The 20,670-nt window shown below is 38.1% G+C and overlaps 1 protein-coding gene across 3 annotated transcripts in view; it reads right to left on the bottom strand.

Annotated features, from left to right (window-relative positions):
- The window catches only part of CYFIP1 (cytoplasmic FMR1 interacting protein 1), a 105,050-nt gene that overhangs the window by 24,566 nt on the left and 59,814 nt on the right, over nt 1–20,670 (bottom strand). For 2 of the 3 annotated variants that reach the window (XM_063149717.1, XM_063149719.1), the window contains exons 13-23: nt 20,376–20,501; nt 19,955–20,121; nt 18,025–18,172; nt 16,022–16,175; nt 14,641–14,797; nt 13,991–14,087; nt 13,572–13,648; nt 13,367–13,475; nt 12,676–12,795; nt 10,551–10,750; nt 3,671–3,758 (exon numbers count right to left, since the gene is read on the bottom strand). In XM_063149717.1, coding sequence (XP_063005787.1) covers nt 3,671–3,758; nt 10,551–10,750; nt 12,676–12,795; nt 13,367–13,475; nt 13,572–13,648; nt 13,991–14,087; nt 14,641–14,797; nt 16,022–16,175; nt 18,025–18,172; nt 19,955–20,121; nt 20,376–20,501 — 1,443 coding nt within the window. Of the gene's footprint in view, nt 1–3,670; nt 3,759–10,550; nt 10,751–12,675; nt 12,796–13,366; nt 13,476–13,571; nt 13,649–13,990; nt 14,088–14,640; nt 14,798–16,021; nt 16,176–16,480; nt 16,629–18,024; nt 18,173–19,954; nt 20,122–20,375; nt 20,502–20,670 lie in introns of all 3 variants that reach the window. The other variant, XM_063149718.1, reaches the window with a different exon arrangement.

Genomic DNA, 20,670 nt, shown 5'->3' with positions numbered 1-20,670 from the left:
TTATTGTGTGAAGTTAGCAATAACGTGTTCTCCACCTGCTGCAGAGCACTTCCTCCAGCTGACACATTTTCCTTTGTCTTGCACGTCAGTCTCAAACAAACTGTGAGAATAACAGCTCACTGCTGTTTCAAATGACAATGTTACATGAAACAGGCACTATTTCAAGAACCCTCATCAGAACATGAAGCCAGCACAACAGGTTTAGTGCCACAAAGGGGTGCCTGGGTGGCGAGGACAGAGAAAATGCTTTAAAATTATCTTGTAATCAAATTGACAGTAACACTTCTCTGATTAGGTTTTCATCAAGAAAAGATTATTTTAATATTAATGGAACGAGGCCAAGAGACACACAGTCAATCTCTGCCAACATCTTGGGCTCTTGGAAACCTGTTTACTTCTCTGCATGTCCATTTTTTAAGTGGGTTTTAAGGCAGTGCAATACATATATAGACACACATTTATGTTATATACACATGTACATGCCACACTGAGAACAAGGAGCAGTTCTGCTTAAAGCAGTTTCCAGGCAATTCACCTACTGCATTTTGTTATTTATACACAAACACACTCATCCAAAAGACATGCCTACATCCAACTGAGAAAGCAAAGAGCTACCATGGTAGTGCTTCCCAAGGGATTTACCTTCTCTAAATATAAAACCATTCCACCCACAGAGTTTACTGTGCACTCCTAAGATAAACATTTATATCATCTCACAAGCAATGGACCATCTCGCACCTGCTGCAAATGAGCAATTCATGCAGTGTCATCTGTTTTCTGCTCTAGTTCTGAAAAACTCATGTCACCACATGCCCACAGAGCTGCATGATTCTTTGTTTCTTGCTGAGAAAGTTTTATTACAGATTAATTCAGGTTCATTCAGGCAATTCTGTATTAGATTTGGTAATTCTCCACTCAACAGTCATCAAGTATGGGGCAAACATTCTAAGTGATTACCAAACTGATAGCAGGTTGCAACATAGTGCAAACTGACTTTAATTTGTGCACCTGCAGTAGATAAAAATCATTATATTCACAGTGAGAAGTACCTTTCAAACATGTATTTTTCACAAAATATATCTACAAAGGTGCCAGAGACAAAAAAAAACATGACAATATCTGGAAAATGTTGTGTAAGACAAAAAGAAAGCCTTTCAATTCTGGTCTACACAACCTCTATAAAACCAAGTATTTAACAGAAAGTTAGTTCAAGTCCCCAGGAAAGATACTTGCTTATATGTATATTATAAAATATTTCATGCATTCACCCAATGTTGCCAAATTCCAACCTGCTAATATTAATGTCATTAATCCTACACATACTTTAACTGAGTAAAGGGATTTCAGTGACCATGCTCAATCAAACTTTTAAAATAATCCAGCTCACTGAAAAGGCTAATGAGCTTCTGTAGGCTGGCTCCTTCCCACCTGACAGCTCTGCTTCCACATCAACCAGAATAAGGAAGTTGTATCTGTGGGTTTTTGTTTGGCTAATTACATGAAGATATCACTCAGAAAACTTGAGTTGCTAAAGAGAATGTTACTACAACTCTCTATGCTAAATATCAAGGCACATTAATATAGACCAGATGCTTTGATCCATTTAGAAATATCTGGGAATATGTGAATGCTTTGAGAGACAAACAAAAAATTTCTTTAGTTACTGCTGTAGTAGCGAAGCCTCTATAATGTAAGAATTCCTATCTGTTACTGCCTATATAAAGTGGAAATGTTAAAAACTCCACTCAGAGATCCTCAATTTCAAAATAAATTCAACTCAAGAATAAAAATATACTCTTGTTAAAATTTAAAATTAGAGAGAGTCATGAGTATTTTCTAATATAGGCCTATCCAGTTATGAAATTTGCCCCAAAAATGCAAGTAAGACCCCTTGGCTTGATTGTTGCTGCTCATATAGAAAAATAATCAAGAATTCTGAAAATGTATAGCTCTCAGTGTGAAGATTACTAAACTCATTTTAATAATGTAACCTGACTGATTAAAAAAGTGTTCCCCAGTTAATCTTCTGTCACTCACCCCACTGCATCATCACTTAGATAAATTAAGTTAGCAATCTCTATGAAATTCAGGTTTTTGCTCTATGCTGCATCTGGTCAGTTACTAAAATAGTAAGGAACACAATAACTCTAATGTAAGAAAATTCCACTTTCCTGTAATTTACTGTTCCTTTTTGGAGAACAATTACATAAAACATTATTTACAGGAGCTGACAGTCAGCTGCTACATTCCGCATTAAAACATGTGAATCCTTTTCTACCTCTTTTACATTTTACAAATGCAGCAGATATTTTAGCACTGAAATTTGTAACTCCTGAGATATCCCAAAACCTAGATTACTGGGTTGAAATTGCACCATACATCTATGATATGATGTGCAGAAAATAAGAGTAAGACAAGGACTAATTATGTTCATGCCTAAGTAGGAGGTAGATATTGAGAGTAACCCATAACAGTTACAGCACACTTGCATAAATTAGATGTATAATTAAGTACATATTTTAAATAATTTTAAATTATAAAATATAATGTTAAGCTTTTTTATTGTCCATCCTCTAATTTAATCCTTATTTTTTTCATTCATCTTTTTCATACTTCAGCTTGGCACCCTGATAGTCAAGAAAACATTGCAAAATTTAGAGTGACACCTTGTCATATAGTGCCAAATGATTTGCTGAATATAGCACTGATGGTTTTTAGCGCAGTTTGAAGTAGATCAATATTTCTGACTGGATATTAAAAATGTAAATATATGTTAATGCACTATGTCTTTAACTGCCATTAAGACACAAGCAATAATTCTGAAGAAGAAGGAAATAAATCTGCAGTGATCAGGGAGAACAAATCTCTTACACATGAGCATAGCATTGGTCCTGTGAGAGCAAGCTAACTTTCCTCACTTGGGTAGCCCACAGCTGTTCTCTTGTGTCAAGCACTCTTCCAAGCTGTCACCCACAAGAGCTCCTTTCCAACCTCAGCACTGGGGATTGCCCCAGGGACAGAGTATGTGACTGCAAATCACGTACCCTTCCACTGAAAACTTGCACAAACCTTCCCAGCCCACCTAACTGCAAAGCAGGAAATAAATTCAGAAGATGAGATGACCAAGACACCAAGTTCATCACATTGAATTTACAGCTCTGGTAGAGTCCAAAGAAACATTACATAAAAAAAAATAATTGAAGTAGTTAGGTATCTGATAGTTTAAGATGGTCAGAATCTATATTCCTCTTAAGTCAGATAACATCTGAAACAGTTTTTCTATCTATTCCCTTTTCTTCTGTCATCCCAAGGGAGGGCTGCACCCAAGATGGGCTCTTGTTCTCATCACCAGATGAGTAACCAATGAGTAATTAATCTTTATTTTGAGTTTGCTCTGCCACTGTTAGCAACTGAACAATGCAAGGTGGTTGAGAGAAGGGCTTATTTTTAGCTTTGTCAGATAAGACTAATCAATTGCACATCAGACTAACCAATGCTGAAACACATGGTGAGCTTCAAGCCAAGTCTTAAAAAAGTGTATGTTCAGTTTAATACACACAAAATGTATTTCAGTCCATTTCTAATAACTTTCACATACCATAGTTTCTATAATTAAAAAGATACCATTAAACATGAGCAAACCATAAAGATAAAGGGAATCAAACCCAACCTTTGATCCATAGAGATACTGTGGCTGTGCATTAGGCTGCTTATCACGCTGAAACTCCTGAGAAAATGGCAGCACGGTCCGAACAAATCTATATAAAAAAATAAAAACAAGAATTCATTATTTATACTTAGGTAAGCAGGTATGCACCTAATGCACCCTGCCCTGTAGAAGACTGCTTTTGTCTGCAAATACGATCAAAGCCAGACCAGCAGCCTTTCAGCCCCAGTAGAAACTGGGGAAGCACACAGCCTGAATTGCCCAAAAGCACAGACACAAATCATACTGCAGTTCAACAATTACTGCTCTTCCCATGGTGTGCAGGATCCCAAAATATTCCTCACCACTAGCCCAGGCCAACAAACAGGGAAGTAACTAACCAAGTAGCAATAGCCTCTCACAGGGCATAATGTGCTTGCAAAATTAAGTCCTTGAGAGAGAAATACGCCTTCAAAGAGGAACATGGCATTTCTGTTTAATGCTTCTGAGCTTTTCCCCCCAAAATTCACATCAGGAGAAATATGTTAGATGTTACCTTTAAAAAAAGGTATGAGAAAGGGAATAATCCTTGCAGCAAAATCAATGTTTTGAAAGTTTGATCATAGTTCAGTGTGAGCAGGTACCAGTACAAATCATGCTTAACTTTACCTTTGTATACGGTTAAGAGGGCCACAAGAGAACTACAAAGATATGGAGCACTGCCAAAGACAGGATCAGCCATCCCACCCACAACTGAGGCCACCAGAGCCTGAAGGACCATTCCCAGTCCTCTTGTGAACCAGCAGCACAAATCTTCCCCCCTGATGTTCCCTGTTGACTGTGTAATGCACATTTGGCAGCACTGCAGTTTTAGGGCAGGAAGAAGTTAATCAATATCCACTACAATGCCAATTCTGCTTAACTTCACTAAACAGAGGAAAATTATTGGGGGATGTGTGTTTACAAGCTGGATGGCTACTTTATTTTTTACCTTGATTAAAAAGTATTTATTGATAAATGGTTCAAAGCTGAATATGCACAGCAAAGAGGGAAAATAGCTATTTAAGAAGTGCACATCAAATGGTTGTAAAATATCAGGCTGGTCTGATACTATATCAGAGAAATGTATCTAGGAAAATGTTTCAGGAAAGAAAACTTGCCTTACACTATAATATAATAAGATATATTGTATCTTGATCTTTTTTGTTTAAAGTGTTTACATTTCATCAGCACATAAAATTAATTATTCATTATTAATTCTTCCTAGAAAGAACAGAGACATTTAATTTTTAATATATCCATCTTCTAGCTAAAAACATGAACAGCCATGATAATCAAAAATTGTTTCACCAAGACCAACATAAATTGGACCATGTTGCTTACAATAACTTCCACTGTGTTTTATTTCTGAATCATTCTTGTGAGAATCTATAACTTCAGAATAATATTTTCTGCATTTTTAATCTTCTCAAAAACAGGTACAGCTACTTGTTCATTTATAGATTAGCCACTCTTCCCAAAAATACTTGTACTTGCTGTAGTCCAGAAAGAGTTTTCATTTAGAGATTTTAAAGAAAAATACTTTATTTATATAAATTATTTTTGATAATACATATATTATTTAGATATTCTTACATTTATATTCCCTCAGCTTACAAGTTTCTCCCCTTCTCTCTCACATAGAAACTGAAAACTCTCCTTTGAGAGGGATTACTTGAATCTGTATTCTGCAGATACTTCATTAATGAGTTTACCAGAGATGATGCAAACATTTGATGGAATTCAAAGTAATCAGCAACATACGACAGTGCCAGAGATTACTCCAGTTCCCCTTTTTTTTGTCCAAAATCCCACTCCTGTTTAATCTGACATCAATTTTCAAGCCCTAAGAGAATCTCTAAAATGAAATCATAAGAGATACCATGTCATTTGAGATAAGACTGGGTTTCCGTGTGCAGACATATGTGGCAAGAGCAGATTTTTTACCACTAAATTAAAACACTCACAAGGAAAGGAGTGTTTTGACATATAAGTGGGTGCATCCCATGACTCTGGAATCTGTTACTATAATTTTTTGATTTATCAAAAATTATTGTGTGTATATGTATCAATTACAATGTAATTAGTGTCTGGGAGCAAACGAGTCACTGCAAGTAAATGCTCAGGTAACTCTTGTGTGCTTCCCAGTGCTCCTCTGCATGCTTGGGGGTTTCTCCATCTCTAATGCTTCAGAGTAGTAGAAAATAGTCTTAAAGTTTTCTTAAAGACCTGAAGCAAACACACTTGCTTATATTTTCTTGAGTGAAAGAGGCCAAGAGAGGAAGAAAAGGAGTAAGGAAATAGGGGCAAAGGATGACAGTCACTTGTTAAGTTATGGAGAGGCAACATCTAAGATTAAGGCTACAGCAGCCTAAAGAGTGCATCATCCTAGAAAGTATGTGACTAATCCCAACACATCATTCAGGTAAGTATTAGAAATTTCTTCCCTAAAAACTAACGGCTATATGAAAACCTTACAGTTCAGCATCATCTACTGTTCTTCAAAGTTTTTCAATGTCCGTGTGTATGTGTTCTTTCCTCCTGACATTCTGCTGGTTGGTTTCCTCCTGCTCCTCCTCCAAGTAAGAGGAATGTCTCTTTGAAGGACTGAAGCTCTTTGAATATCAAAGCTAAACAAACTTTTACTTTCCCCTGGATACTGGTAGGATACAGGTTTCAGCATATTCCCAGATAATCAGTTTCATTTTTAATCAGTGTTGATGATCTCACAGCAATTTATCCATTTTAATCAGCACAGGTTGTAAGCAGTCAAAGTAGATTAAGCAGATGAAAAGCCTTCTGGCTTACCAAAGCTTTGTAAGCAAATTGCTAGAGGACAACATGAGCCCCCAAAGTATTTTAGGGATCAAATCATTTAATATTAATTTTTCTGTGATACCTACCAGGAAGGAGTTCATAGTGAACACATCACAAACTAATCTAAATGATTATGTGATTTTACTTCAATCTGTTTAAGGAGATAACTGAAAGAGACTGCTTTGGGCAATGAGCCTGCTGCATTGCAGGCACCAGGTTAGATAAACCTCATTCACAAACTTTCTGACCTTCAACTTAGAAGTAATGGGATATGACAGTCTTCCCTTCCTGCTCCTACAGAAAGAGTTCCTCTGCACCTCCCTGCCTAACTGAACACTTCTTGCTTCCATCATTCTCCAATTAGTTTGTCCTGTCTCGCAGAATGAACGGTAGCCCTACACTCCCTCTCAGTGAACACTAGATCTGACTCACCCTTCTTAAACCTGGATGCCAAGATGGAGAGAACAGAGGAAACAGCAAGGAAAATGCTGCATGAGAGAGTAGCATATCTGCCAATCCATTGCTGTCACTTTTCCTTTTGCCAGAAAGACTGGTTGGTTGCTTGTCTTTTTAGGAGGGGAAAGGTAGTTGATTACAGTCACCCCTCTGAGTGAGTCTACATGAGTCTATATCCCTCTACCATTTGGCTCCTGGTAGCAGAAACTAGATGGTTTGCACTGCTACTTTTCAGGTTTGCTCCAGCACTATGTGCAAGGGCTGAAAATTTTTCTGAGCAGTGACTGTCAGAGTGTATGCAACACAAGAAGACACAGCTGTTCTCTCGTGAAAGCCAGTCTCAAAAGCAGTATGAGAGAGAAAGAGCTCGCAAAAGGAAGCGGGAGAGGCTGTCAGGAAGAGAGAAAAATAAAAAGCTGGTCTTTTTGTTCCTTCTGTGACAAATCTGTACCCATGGAAGAAACATGTCATACTGCATTTGGAAGAATGCTGTACACATGAATTTATACCAGAGAACACAGATTTGGGTTATGTGTTAAAGGAGATGGAGCTACTAGTTTGACTACTGCCTCCAGAAGCTTGTATCATTTGTGACAAGAAAGCACAGAAAATCTTCAATTCAAATAAATGTAAGACTGTCTCACACTTGCTTCTCTGTTAGTCCTTAATACAAAACAAGCTGTCAAGGAAGGAAAAGATCAGCTTAGAAACAGTAAAGAAAATAAGGCAGAAAAAGGGGCACTACAGACAGTGGAAAAGGAACTAAGACTGAGTATTTGAGTCATTTGAATCTAGATAACCTAACTTCACATGGAAAAAGCTCAGATGCAGGCCTAAGCATGACAAATATTCCTGGTGTGGAAAGACCTGGCTTGAAAAGACGTGCAACTGAGGGCAAACAGAGAGAGGGCTCTTAAAAAACAATCCCAGGCAGCACAGAAAGGACAAAAAGTGGGAAACATCTGTTTATGGCCGCTTTCAGTAAAAGAACTGGTGGACAATAGCTTGAGAGCATCTAAAAGAGATGCAGCACAAGCTTCACTGCAGACTCCTCACTGGAGCACACAATGTCAAAGCCTCACACAGCTTTATAAAAGGGACAGGACAAAACAATTTGGAAAAATGAATACCCCTGTAAAGGACCACAACTGCACTAACATCCCCTCATTTTTGTTTTACAGAAACATCTAATCATTGCTGGAGACTGGCATGTTTCCTGGAAGAAATCACCTCAAGCCTGCCTTGTTTTCAAATTCAGCCCCTTTATGGCTGCTGACAGCATCAGGACACTGAACTAGAGACACCTTTGACCTCACCTGCAGCTCATATGCTTGTGCACTATCCAAAGGTTTGCTTGCTTTCTTTCTTTCTTTCTTTCATGATGGTCAACAGGTGGATAAAAAATACCCTTGGATTTCACTGCCAATCTGAAAAGATCATCTCACTCATCTCTCCATTCCTTCTCCATAAACTGCTGTCCCTGAGTCTGTACAGCTGGCCAGCATTAATGGCAACTCCCATTATTAAATTGCTGAATCTTTTAATAGCAGTCTCACTGTCTAATCTCAGTACATTATCTGATACAAAAAAATGTCCAAAGTCCCAAATAATTAAACATGCAATGTGTTCCAGCACTTCTGCATGAAGAGCTTTAGCTTTTGAACTAAACCTGCAGAGTTTCTACATGGTTGAACTCTTCTACAGATATATGAAATTTTCACGTTCAAGCATTCTTGGGAAAAGAGCTTCAAAAGCTACTGGAAACAAGTTAATCTGACCAAAACACTAACTTTAAAAGAAGAACTCTTATACCAAGCTGTCATATTAAAAGAAGAGTAGCCACAGGTATGACATATTTTCTGGGAACTCTGCCTCCAGCCCCTCACAGCACCAAGTAATCTCTCTGCTTTTCATCACAATTATATCTCTTTCTTCCAGCCTTTATTTGCTGCTTCTCTTCCCTTGTTTACATGTAACCTTTATGCAAGACTTTACCTATCAAGAGTCAAGCATTAAACCAGCAGCTCTCACACAGCTCCTCACAGTGCATTCTTGTGTTTGCACTCAATAACCTGTACACTTGAATGCAGAGAGAGCACAGCAATTTGAAGTTCATGCTAACAGCAAGGCAGCAATGAACATGCTTAAGGACTATAAAAAGGCCAAAAACTTCCTGTTCTCTCTCTCACCAAAAATATCAAAGGGCACTGTATAGCATGTGCAACACATACATTAATTCTCTCCACACTTGGCTTTTGACTGAAACCAAAGCACTTCTGTGATGAAATCAGACACATGGTACACATACTGCCTAAGATCTGGCTGCTTTTAACATCTCCTAAATTAATTATCCTGAATTAATTACCCAACAAGCTGAGCCTAACTCAATTCTTGTGTACAGATTTTAAGTGCTATAGGACCCTGCTAATGTCCTTTGGCAGCTCACACTCACTTCCCAAGTGCTGTGGTCTGCAGTAAGGCAGCCCTTGTAGCCAGGATGAACACAGACTGAACTGTACAGGAGCTACTGAATGCCTTTCAATAAAGCTGATGGGTGGAAGAGCAGCATTTCATCAAGATTGTCACATGATTCTTAATACAGCACGCTGAATATTCCAATACTGATCTCCAGACACATTAACTGCACAGAAGCTCCCTCCAAAATAAATTCAATTTTCCCATGCAAACAGATTCCTGTAACAGAAGTTTCTTGGGTAAAACTTAACCACGAAAAAAAAAAATCTTTTTTTTTTTTTTCAGACAGAATCTTGGATCTAAAATACAACATAATCATCACAGAACATGTCAGACAAGGAAAGCTCTCCAAGGAGACAGTATAAGATGAGAGCAGACTTCCTCCTCTTCCTACAGCTCAATATTCACTATCGCTTTACTGTCACTTCATGGGGCTTTAAGCAAAACCTGAGTAAAGACTAAAAGTAACACAAAACCTAAAATCAGCATATAAGCAGGAAGCACAGTTATGCAAAATCTTGAACACTGTGCTTCCCCCTCATTCAAACCTTAGATCCTACCTTCTTCTTTCTATTTCCATTACTCACTCTCCTTAAAGGCTACAATTGCAGTTTGCAGTGAATTCTGAACTCTTCCTTTCTCCAGAAAGGAAGAGTTCAGTATTCACTGAACAAAAAGAATCAGAAATAAGAAATAATTATATAAATATCAGAAATAATTCACAGAAAGAAACTTTTCTTCATGTTAGCACAGAATCAGGACTATAATTTTATTTCCATCATCTCACCCTGAAATCCTGTTTCAAAATACCTTCCTGATATGCCCTTAGCAGTGTTTTGACACACTCTGTTTTTCAGCATACCATAACTACGTCATCAAAATGTCAGAATTTGGTTGCTGTGGTTCCATTTGCCTTCTATTGTGGACAAATAACAGGCTTTCATGCATTTAACAGCACTTGGTAAAATGACTCATGCTGCTTCATTTCAAGTAAAGCCTTAGAAGTGGAAAACACTAAATGAATGGAGATGAACTTGTCAGCACTTGCTAGGGAAGAAGTAGCAGAAGGGTGGTAGAATAAATAAAAAGCTGCAAATGTAAAAGCTGCCTTGCTAACCTGTTAGTTGATCCATTGTAGCAGTAGTTTGGAAGGAAATCATAATTGAGTTCCCAAAAGACATGAAGAGTGATTCTGCCATAAGGGGCTGAAACATTGTGGTTGGCTTCTCTGAACATGGCATCAAAGCTATCCAAGGTCATGTATCTACTCAGAAGCTTGTGAGTCATTTTGTTTATCTCTATCAAGCCATCCAGCTCCTACGAAAAACAAGGGGAAAAAAGAGAATGATGCATTTAATAAAGTGGAGAAACTGAACAAAGTACACAAATAACCTTGAGGAAAAAGAAAACTAGAAAGAAGTCAAAATGAACAATTGACTCTCTCCCAGTCTCTTACTGTAACAATAAGGGCTGGACAGAATCAGTACTCTTGGGATTGTTTCTTAAACCTTCTGAGACTTTAAGAGTATTTAGACAAAGATAGTCCTCAAACACAGATCTGTAGCAACACTTCCTCCACTGAGCAAAACTTAAAACTCCAACACTTAAATGGAGTCAGACATAGGCCAGAAACACCTTTCTACATTTCCTGCTTTACAAGCAATCACAAAAGTAATTTCTGCTCAGTAGAGTAACTGGTGAACTAACTATTGTAGTGGTAATATTAGGAATAACATCACATTTACCATAAATCCCTCTCGTGGTCTACTCCAGTGAAGGATGTACAAAGATGCAATGAAAAACCACATCAAACATTTACAAATGTTGTAAAGGTATCCACAAAATCACTAGCTGCAGGCTACATGACTATGCATGTGTACTTGACTTCATTATGTTTCTCTTCTTGACAAGAAATTCCTAGCATCTTTTCTGGCAATTAAAATAAAATAAAATAACTCCATATCTGCCATCAGGCATTGAAAATACCAAGCACAAAGAACACAACCCTTACTTCCAAAAAATTCAAGCATTGCTTTTAAAGATTATTGTGCAGTGTTCTACTGAAGAAATATCCAGTGGCTGCTTCTAGTTCTGTATCAAATTACTACTGCTATCTTTCCATAAACTGCTCTCTGATTTAAGTGCTCCATATTTCAAAGGAGTTTTACACCTGTGAGCAAGTTAGTTCCAGGAAAAAAAAAACACTAAGATTATTACTACAGAATGAAATCCAGTTTGAGGAGAAAATAATAGCTCAGTCTTGTAAATACTTTAACTTCATTTGTTTATCTGGAAAACCAGCAGAAATTACAGATTACTTCATCTATTTGGATCAGTTTCTTGCTGAGGAAAGCAGCCAGTTTTCAACAGAAAACATTTTGCATAAAACAAAAAAAGAACACCAAAACAACAAGGAGGAGGAGCATGGTAAAGGGACAACCCTTAGTTCTGTCACTCACTTACTCTTACTCAAAGAACGAGAACCTGTGACATAAGGAACACATCACTGATGGTTTCTGTTCACTCAGTCACTAAAAGTGTACTGCACATAACAAAGAAAAACTACCTTTCAATAATTCAAAGTTATAAAACCAAGCTTTCAGAAGTCAAGAGGCTGTATGGCCTCAGTATTTGATTTCTCTTCAGTAAAGAATGAAATTAAACCAAGATAGTTAACTGCATGACAAAATGTCACTGGTAAAAATCTTATTACAGAAAGAACAACAGTAAACTCTTTTGCACAACTTTTAATTTATTTTTCATTCCAGCAGAACTGAATGTGCCTGATATTTTTTCTTGCTGACTGCATGTTTACTTGTCAAATTCATGCTGTCTTGAAATAAAAATTGTTTTTTAGCATTTTAACCGGGAAACTAACTCAAAAGGACACCTCAATATTGCACAGATGCTTCTCTTCCACGGGGACAAGTCAGATCTCTTTCCTTCACCAAAAAATTATTTTTGTCATGCTACAAAACCAAGCTGCCTGAGTAAATCCATGAATTTTGACTCTCCCAAGCACAAGGCTAGTTTTTTTGATGCGCAATTTATTTATAAGCATGGGCAGAAGTGGGCGCTTACAAAAACTTATATCAAAAGGTGATTGCTTTCTTTGTTTTCTCACTGCTCCAAGTGCCTGCCTCCTTTACACTTTACCCCCAGGGTCCCGAGCTGCAGCAGTTTGGGGTTGCTCCACCCCGGGTGGTGTGCCAGGGCTGTGGCAGAGGGCAGCAGAGACTCACCACGATGGAGGTCAGGTCCTCGCTCTCGAAGCGGCCGATGGCCAGCTCCATGGAGCGGTACATGGCGGCCGAGATGCGCTGCGTGATCAGCCGGTTCAGGTCTATGGACCTGCCCAGGAGCTAAGGGAAAACACGTGTGAGGCTCTGAGCTGCCAGACAGGTTACAAGACACGCTGTACAAGGACTATGAGACCCCCCAGATTAACAGACTCTCACTTTGTGAACTTGCATCCCAAACACACTGAAACAAAGCAGATGGACAAAAATTATAAATTCATGAGCAAATGCGGTACTACAATTTGCATCCCAATTCTCACAAAAAGAATTAAAAGTACACATTGCATCTACATTTAAGTACTTGTATCAGCATTTTATGCTTCTATCATATTGTGCCAACAACATATTGAAAACTAGTAAAAGACTTTACTAGGAAGGCAACGCTATCACCCATGGAATTCCTATTTGGCTCATGTTTTCCTAACTGCAACAGACATTTGCTTTAAAATAGGATCTTTTAAGTTTTCTTTCTTAATTTACACCTTCATGTGACAAAAAAAGCAGATCTCAAGTGTTCAGTTATGCTGCCGAGACGACAGAACATGAAGCACAAAATGAGTTTTGTCTACCTACATGAATCAACACCACTGGAAAGCTGCCAAGCAACTCAGATAAAACCTTGGAGTTAACTCACTTGAACGTGTCTCTGTTTCAACAGTGTCTCGTAGCGGTTGGACTGCAGCAGCTGAATGGTTGCTCCCTGGTTCTTGCACTCTGAACGCAGCCGTTTATCCAGAAGCAGGCTATGAAGAAAGGAAGAAAATGCTTAAGGTGTACTAAACAGCAAAGCAGAGCAGAGAAGTGTGAAGGAAAGCCCTCATAGTGGAAGGAATAGCTACCTGCCAGCCATTGCCTTGTAGTATGCAAATATTTGGTCTGCCAGCTTGTAGACAAATTGGTCAAAACACAGGTTTACCTTGAGGAAAAAAATATATGTTTAGAGATACTTAAAATTTTTAAAAGAGCTTCTCTAAGATCTCCCACTGTTTATCAAACATCGTCAAGGAAGTTAATAGGTCCGAATTTCCCAGTACAAGAGATGTGGTTCAATTTTCAGCATTAATGTGAGGCATTTTTGCACAGGTCTACAGCTTTCCTCACAACATATCACCCAACCAGTTGCTCATCTTCTGGTCAGTCTTCTCAGCTTTTCTATTATCACCATCTGTTCTGAATCTCTTAAAAAGACCTTGCCCTTTAGCATGATTTTCACATTCAGGTACAGATGATTTTTCTCCAGTAGGTAAGGTTACTTTACCTCTGCCTCAATTTCATCATAGAGGAACTGCTTCTTAAATTTGGTAAGTGCATAATGAGCACTGTCATTATAAAGGTCCAAAGAATACAGAACATACCTGCAAGAAAAAGAATAAAACATGAGAGTTACATGTGTATGAAAGTCATGATTCTTTAGGATGGTGCTGTCAAGATGAAGTAAGCCAATCAATATTGCAATCCACAAGTGGTTCACGAAAACAGGGTATTTTCCTTTTTTAGTTTATATAAAAAGGATCACAATTTTTCCTTTAAGAAAATATTTGTTGGTTTAGGAAAAGGTGTAGATATGTTTGAAGTCTAAAACTTGTTTTTTAGCTGTCCATCAAAATGGAACTAGGCTTTAACCACTGTACATTATATTTGATATCTCTGAAGAATAAGCAAGGAGAACTCAAGGAGCAAAATACATGGCTGGTGCAATGATGTGAAAGGTTTAGCATTTCAATTATTCACATCAAAAAGAAAACTTAAGAGACTGTGAAAATGGGCAAATGAAGACAAAAATTTTATTCAAGTTAAGAATACCTTCTCAATGACTACTTGTTAAAACCAATTAAAGGAGCAACATCATAATAAGGAATGCAATCATTAAGAATAATCATTCAGTGGAAGAGCACAAGCGGGTCTTACTCCATCATTGATGCCTCTTTTGTCTCCAAAATATGATCCGTCAAAATCCAAGGCATGGACATCTCAATGGGAAACTGGATTCTTCTGCCCATGGTCAGCTCTAAGAAGAATTCCCTGAACCACAGCTGGGACAGATCACAGCATTGCTGCAAGGTTTCTTTCAGAATGAATAAGGGAGAATTACACTTCTTATAGAAATACATCAAGTACAATACAACTGTGATTCTGATGATGCAATGCGAAACAAAAAAAAAGCAGGTGCAAGTCACTAGAGCTGTACACAGGGCATATAATCTAAAGTAAATTCAAAATGTAAAGCCCATGACTTTTTGTAAGGGTTCTGAATTCATCACTGGCCCCCAAAGTGGTGCCTTCTTATAGAAAAAAAAAAAGAGTGGAACTGGATGAGACTATCAGTTAAACAGAAAAACTGTGTACACCAGTAAAAAGGGATTTCTAGTTTAATTTCTCAGCTGGGGGCTGAGAAAGCCATACACTGAATTTGGGAAGCAGTAAGTGAAGGAGGCAAAATTGCACTGGAACTACCAGTATCATCCCTCCCTATGGAGGACTGAATTGCTCCACATGTTCCTGTTGATTAGATGGGCAGGAAATGACAGACAGACACATGAAGTAGGGATTAAAACAACAAGTTTCTAAGGATGCCATCAAGGGCACAGAGGTGTGCTTCCCACCTCTCCAGAAAACACTTGGTACAATCCTGCCTTTCCTGAATGCTTGTGAACTAAAACAGGAATGAACTTTTTACACTGAGACCTTCTGAAGACCTTTTGCAGTGCTGTTCCCCAGCTAGCACAGTGACTGGTATTAACAGACTCCCCCTTCTCCAAGGGTAAAGGAGACCAGCAGCAAAACAAAAATGAAAGACAACACAGCATGGTGATGACAAGGACTAGGTACACTCAATGTCAGTAGGTGAATTCTTTAGGACAGCATGTTTCCGATTACAATTAACTGAATAGTAAGAGTAGTGAAATGACATCAAATTTACCACAACAGAGAATTTGTTTCCTCTGCACTTAAAACAAAACAAAAAAAAATATCTCCCAAAACACAAAAACTACTTCCTTTAAAAAAAATTTCAGTGTGTATAGGCTTATTGTTTATGTAAGTACATACATAAAATAGAAAAAAGAGGTAACAATATGAAATTTGACGCATTAGAAACAAACATGTAACAAGTCAAAATAAAAATCCCACCATAAAGCTAAGTACCATCTCAGAAAAAGTTTGGACAGACCAAGGCTTTTGGTAAATAAACCAAAGGTTAAGTTGACTTAGGCAATCGGAAACATTTTCCAGATCGTGTTAGAGGTGTTAGGACATGCTAAGCTGGACACTGATCATCTACATATCTTACCACTGAAATTTATCAAATGAGTGTAGAAGAAAGACTCGCGATGGAATTTTTCTATGTCCAATATGGTGGGCCCCTCAAGGCTACTTCTCAAGGTTTTCTTGGAACCACTTTTGTCAGCAATGAGGGACTCTAACATAGTTCTCACCATGTAAAGCTGTATCATTAAAGGAAACAATTACGGTGGAAAGGGGAGGGGAAAAAAGGAAAATACACATGGTACATTAGTTGAGCAACACTGAGAATTACTATCAGTAAGCGACTGCTCCACTTCAAACTGAAAACTGGCACTGTGTGGATAAAAGCCTTTGAGGCAAGAGGAACAGATGCAACACTAGCCTAGACAGCAGCACAAATGCCTACCCATGCCAAGGGGATCTCCACTGACACTCAGCAGCAGACCACTTGCAGTGGAACAGTTCACATCACCACAAAAGGTAAAAGTAATAAGTAATGTCTTACCACCAAAGTTTAAAAGAGGCGGATAGATGTAGGACTGCCTCAGAAACTTGTGTGTCACATGCAATAGCTTTTCCAATCCCAGAGACTTGAGCTGCTTCAACAGCTCAGCAGAGTTCAAGGACTCTGTCATAGTGCGAACCATGAAGAGCTAAAAACCAACAGACAGGGGCAGGCAGGGGAAGAGAATCCGTTAATAAAAACACACGGGTAAATAAGGAACGGGAAAGAGAAGCGGAGAAAACATGTTAGTTTGTTAAAAACGAAAAGCAGCACAGTGAGCATGCAGAGGAGGCCATACAGAAAGGTTGTTCAGAAAAATCACTGCAATCTGGGGCTCCCTCAAGCAAAGGGAAAGTTCCTGTTCATTTCAGAGGATGCTCAGAGAGCCATTAGCTTATCAAATGATTTAAAACTTATTTAGCACCAATTACCCGTTCATACACAGCCATTTTAGAAACACATGAAACTGAGGAAAATCTATCTAAAATGGATATATTTGACCTCTTGCCTTCCTGTCAACCCAGAAGGACAAGTGTGCCAGCCCAAGAGCAGAAAAAGCAGAGAGAACCACATACTCTAAACAGCATGTTGCAAAGGTGAAGTAAAGCCCTTAAAGCACAGGAGAAGCAAATTGGTGGTGATATTTAACCTTTTCTTTCACCCCAGGAAATTAGAAATCAAAACAATTATTCTGCAATTATCAAAACAAAATCTTCATTAAGCCAACCTTATCACAAACTAAGCAACTTTTTATTAACCAAAATTATTAACCATACATGCTCTCTTTCCCACAGATTTTAGATATTAAAAGATTGTCTTCACAAATCACAGTTGCCTTCAATTTTTCACCCCAAGTACTCAGTACCTCATTTTCTCAGATGAGCTATGAATATCAGACTATACATTCTCCAAACACATCCACAAATGGAATAAAGAGAACTATATGGAGGTAACAAGAATGAGCATCTAGGTATGGGATTTTGATGACTACCACAGAAAACATTTGAAATATCTCGTTTTAGTGGCAGCAGCAGACAAATTAGATTCTAAGGACCAGCTTTATCATTCATTACTGAACACTGGGATTTTGTCAGAAGTCATATATTTTCCCATATTTTAACAGACATTCATTTATATGTTAAACATATTTTTAAACTACTGGACATCTACTGAATAGTGTGATTTAAGAAAAAAATTTCACCAGCCATACCAAAGATAGAAGTCAGCATAGAAATAATTCATATAGTTCAAAAATATTATTTAAAAACATTAGGAGCTCAATGAGAAAATATTTGTTCCCAGAAAATCAAATTAAAATGATTGAACCCTTGGAAAAATTATGTAACAGAGTAGAAAATTACAGCAGTCCAGGCAGAGGCTCTTGGTTATGCGCATCTAATTTTACAAATTTAAATCAGAGTAGATTTTTAGCATTAAAAAAAGACCGCAATAAAACCTGCAATTTTAAAATAGTTCAGGACAGAAAGAACACACCTCATGCAATAATTGTTGACAGGTATCACAACCACCAGACAGGAAAATACCTGAGTGCTGGAGGGTCCAACTGCACGTCTTGGGACTTTGATGTCAAAGCCACTTTTGGGGTCCTTCTCTCCCCTTAGAGCTGGGTCATTGAATGGCTCATGACCTGCTTCCCAGTCACACACTGTCTTCCTTATGGCCTGCAAAACACTGAACACAATTCCCACATCTTCAGACTGCAGCACATCCAAGCTCTCTAATAGAACACTACTTTTTTTAAGCATTCTTCCATGAGCACAGAAAGTTTGCAACAACATTCGCGAGCTCAGGGTAATTCCAACCAAGAACAAAGAATTTCACCAACGTTTTCAAGAATGACACAGCCACAAAATAACCACTCCATGCTGTATATCAGAAAAGTTAATCTAGAGCCTTTCAAGACCATCTAGTTCCAACTTTCCCCCTGCCAAGGGCAGGGACACCTTTCACTACATCAGGCTGCTCAGGGCCCCATTCAAGCTGGCCTTGGAACACTTCCAGGGATGGGGCACCCACAACTTCTCTGGGCAAACTGTGACAGTGCTCCATTACCCTCCAAATAAAGGATTTCTTCCTAATACCTAATCTAAACCTGCCTTCTTCTTTCAGTAAAACCATGGCCCCTTGTCCTGTCTCTATCTGCCTGCACAAAAAAGCCCTTCTCCCTCTTTGTCATAAGCCCCTCTAAGGTACTGGCAAGTTATAATAAGGCCTCCCAGAGCCTTTATTTCTCCACACTGAACTACCCCAGCTCTCCCAGCCTGTCTTCATATGAGAAGTGTTCCAGCCCCTGATCATCCTCATGGCCCTCTGGACCCTTTCTAACAGGTCCACATCTTTCTTGTGTTGAGAACCCCAGAGTTGGATCACTCAAACCAAATTCATACTAATATGAATACGTATTCACTATGAATCCAATTAACATTCAATCAAACCAAAGCAGATTATTCACAAAATTAAAGAGAGACAATGATAGCTTGAAATGAAAAAAAGCAAAATTCCTGTGAAATCCTGTGAATTTCCAGAAGAAATTCAGATTCCAGAATTCAGATGAAATTTGCACAAACAGCTTCATACTTTTAGGTCCAAATACTGAACTGGAACTCAGATACTTGCCAGGAACAGAGTCAGGCATAATCTGTGGCATGCTGAATGACCAAGAAAATGTCTCATCCCAAATCTGAGTAGGTATGAAAGTAATATTTTTCTATTTCATTAAAATCCTGTGACAAAAACACTTTCCCTGCAAACCTGATAATGTGGAGCAATTTATTTATTTTTAGCTTATGATGATATTTCTGTGGCAGACAGAGCACTTAGCAATAGTCTAATTAGCTAAGGACTTTGACCTCGAAGAGCTTTCAATGAAATGTGGGAGTGAACATGATAAACAAGTCAAGATTAAAAGCAAACAATTAGGGACAAAAAACAATAAGGTCAGGAAATGTCACTAATCAGCGTGGGCAGATGGAGCACTGGAAGAGATGTGTAAGGCTAATAAACCAAAAGCAGCAGAAGCTGAGAAATAAGACAAAACACTAAGGCAAAGAGAAGAGAGAATGGGATAAACATAAGACACAAAAGAGGAAATACTGGAATCATAAAGTAAACAACAGTGAAATCTTTCTTCAAAATACAAACACTGATTTTGCTTTCAGTATTACTGCATTTGTATTTTCTTAAAATAAAAATGAACAACATTGAACACAAGACTTCCTAAAGTAGTCCTAAGAGGCTCAGGACAGCCAGGACTCTGCTGCAGCCATGCTGGCAGCCATTCATTTTTACCTTCCGACTGCTTCAACTTCAATTCATATCCAAACAAGCTAACCATGAATGCCAGACAGATTGGGAGTACAGGCTTAGGTAAAATTTAACATCTGTGCAATTCTGCAACTAATTACTAAGGTCTGGAGAGAAGAATATAGAAAAATATGAGAACAGTAATGCTACCTCTGAATGACATTTTTCTTCTTTTTAATGGCTTGTCTTAATGGCTCCCTAAGTGTGACCTGGGCAAAGTCCTGGAGAGCTGCATAAATGGTGTGACGAATGGCATGATTGAAAACACTTTCCATTCGTCCCATCAGCACTTGAAGACCTTTGATCATGGCAATCACCTGCAAAAACAAAAAAAACAACAAAACAGACAAATATATTTTTCTTATTTTGTTTCTATATTTGTACAAACAGTGCATTTTTAAATATAAAAAATGAGAAAAGAGGAATTAACGAGTTACAAATGACAAAGGATAGATGTCAGCACAGGGCAGGCTGTCTTTCTGCATTGGGTATGCAAAATGCCTATAGAGAATGTTCTCTTTTGTATAGAATTAATCTTTGGAAAATCCCTATAGAAAAACATTTCTCTTACCTCAACCAAAGCAAACTTCTCCTCACTAGTATAATTGTATCTTGTTGCTCTTTCATACTCCTCTGCATTGTCAGGACAATCTTTATTGGAATATTTGTCAGTTGGGTGCACCAGCTTCCACGAGTACTGCAGTTCACAAGGCAGGAAAGGGAGAGAAAAAGATGGGGGGAACAAAAAGAAACAAAAATGCTGAGAAACACAAAACACAGTTGGACACAAATAGCATGCTTTGAGAAATACCACAGCATTTTCATGAATATTTGAAGAATATTATTTGGTACTATGTTCAAACCTT

Source organism: Melospiza melodia, chromosome 2 (assembly GCF_035770615.1).
Source record: "Melospiza melodia melodia isolate bMelMel2 chromosome 2, bMelMel2.pri, whole genome shotgun sequence".
NCBI lineage: Eukaryota > Metazoa > Chordata > Aves > Passeriformes > Passerellidae > Melospiza > Melospiza melodia.
The sequence above is the reverse complement of the archived record's forward strand: the minus strand, read 5'-3'. Positions and strand labels throughout refer to the sequence as shown.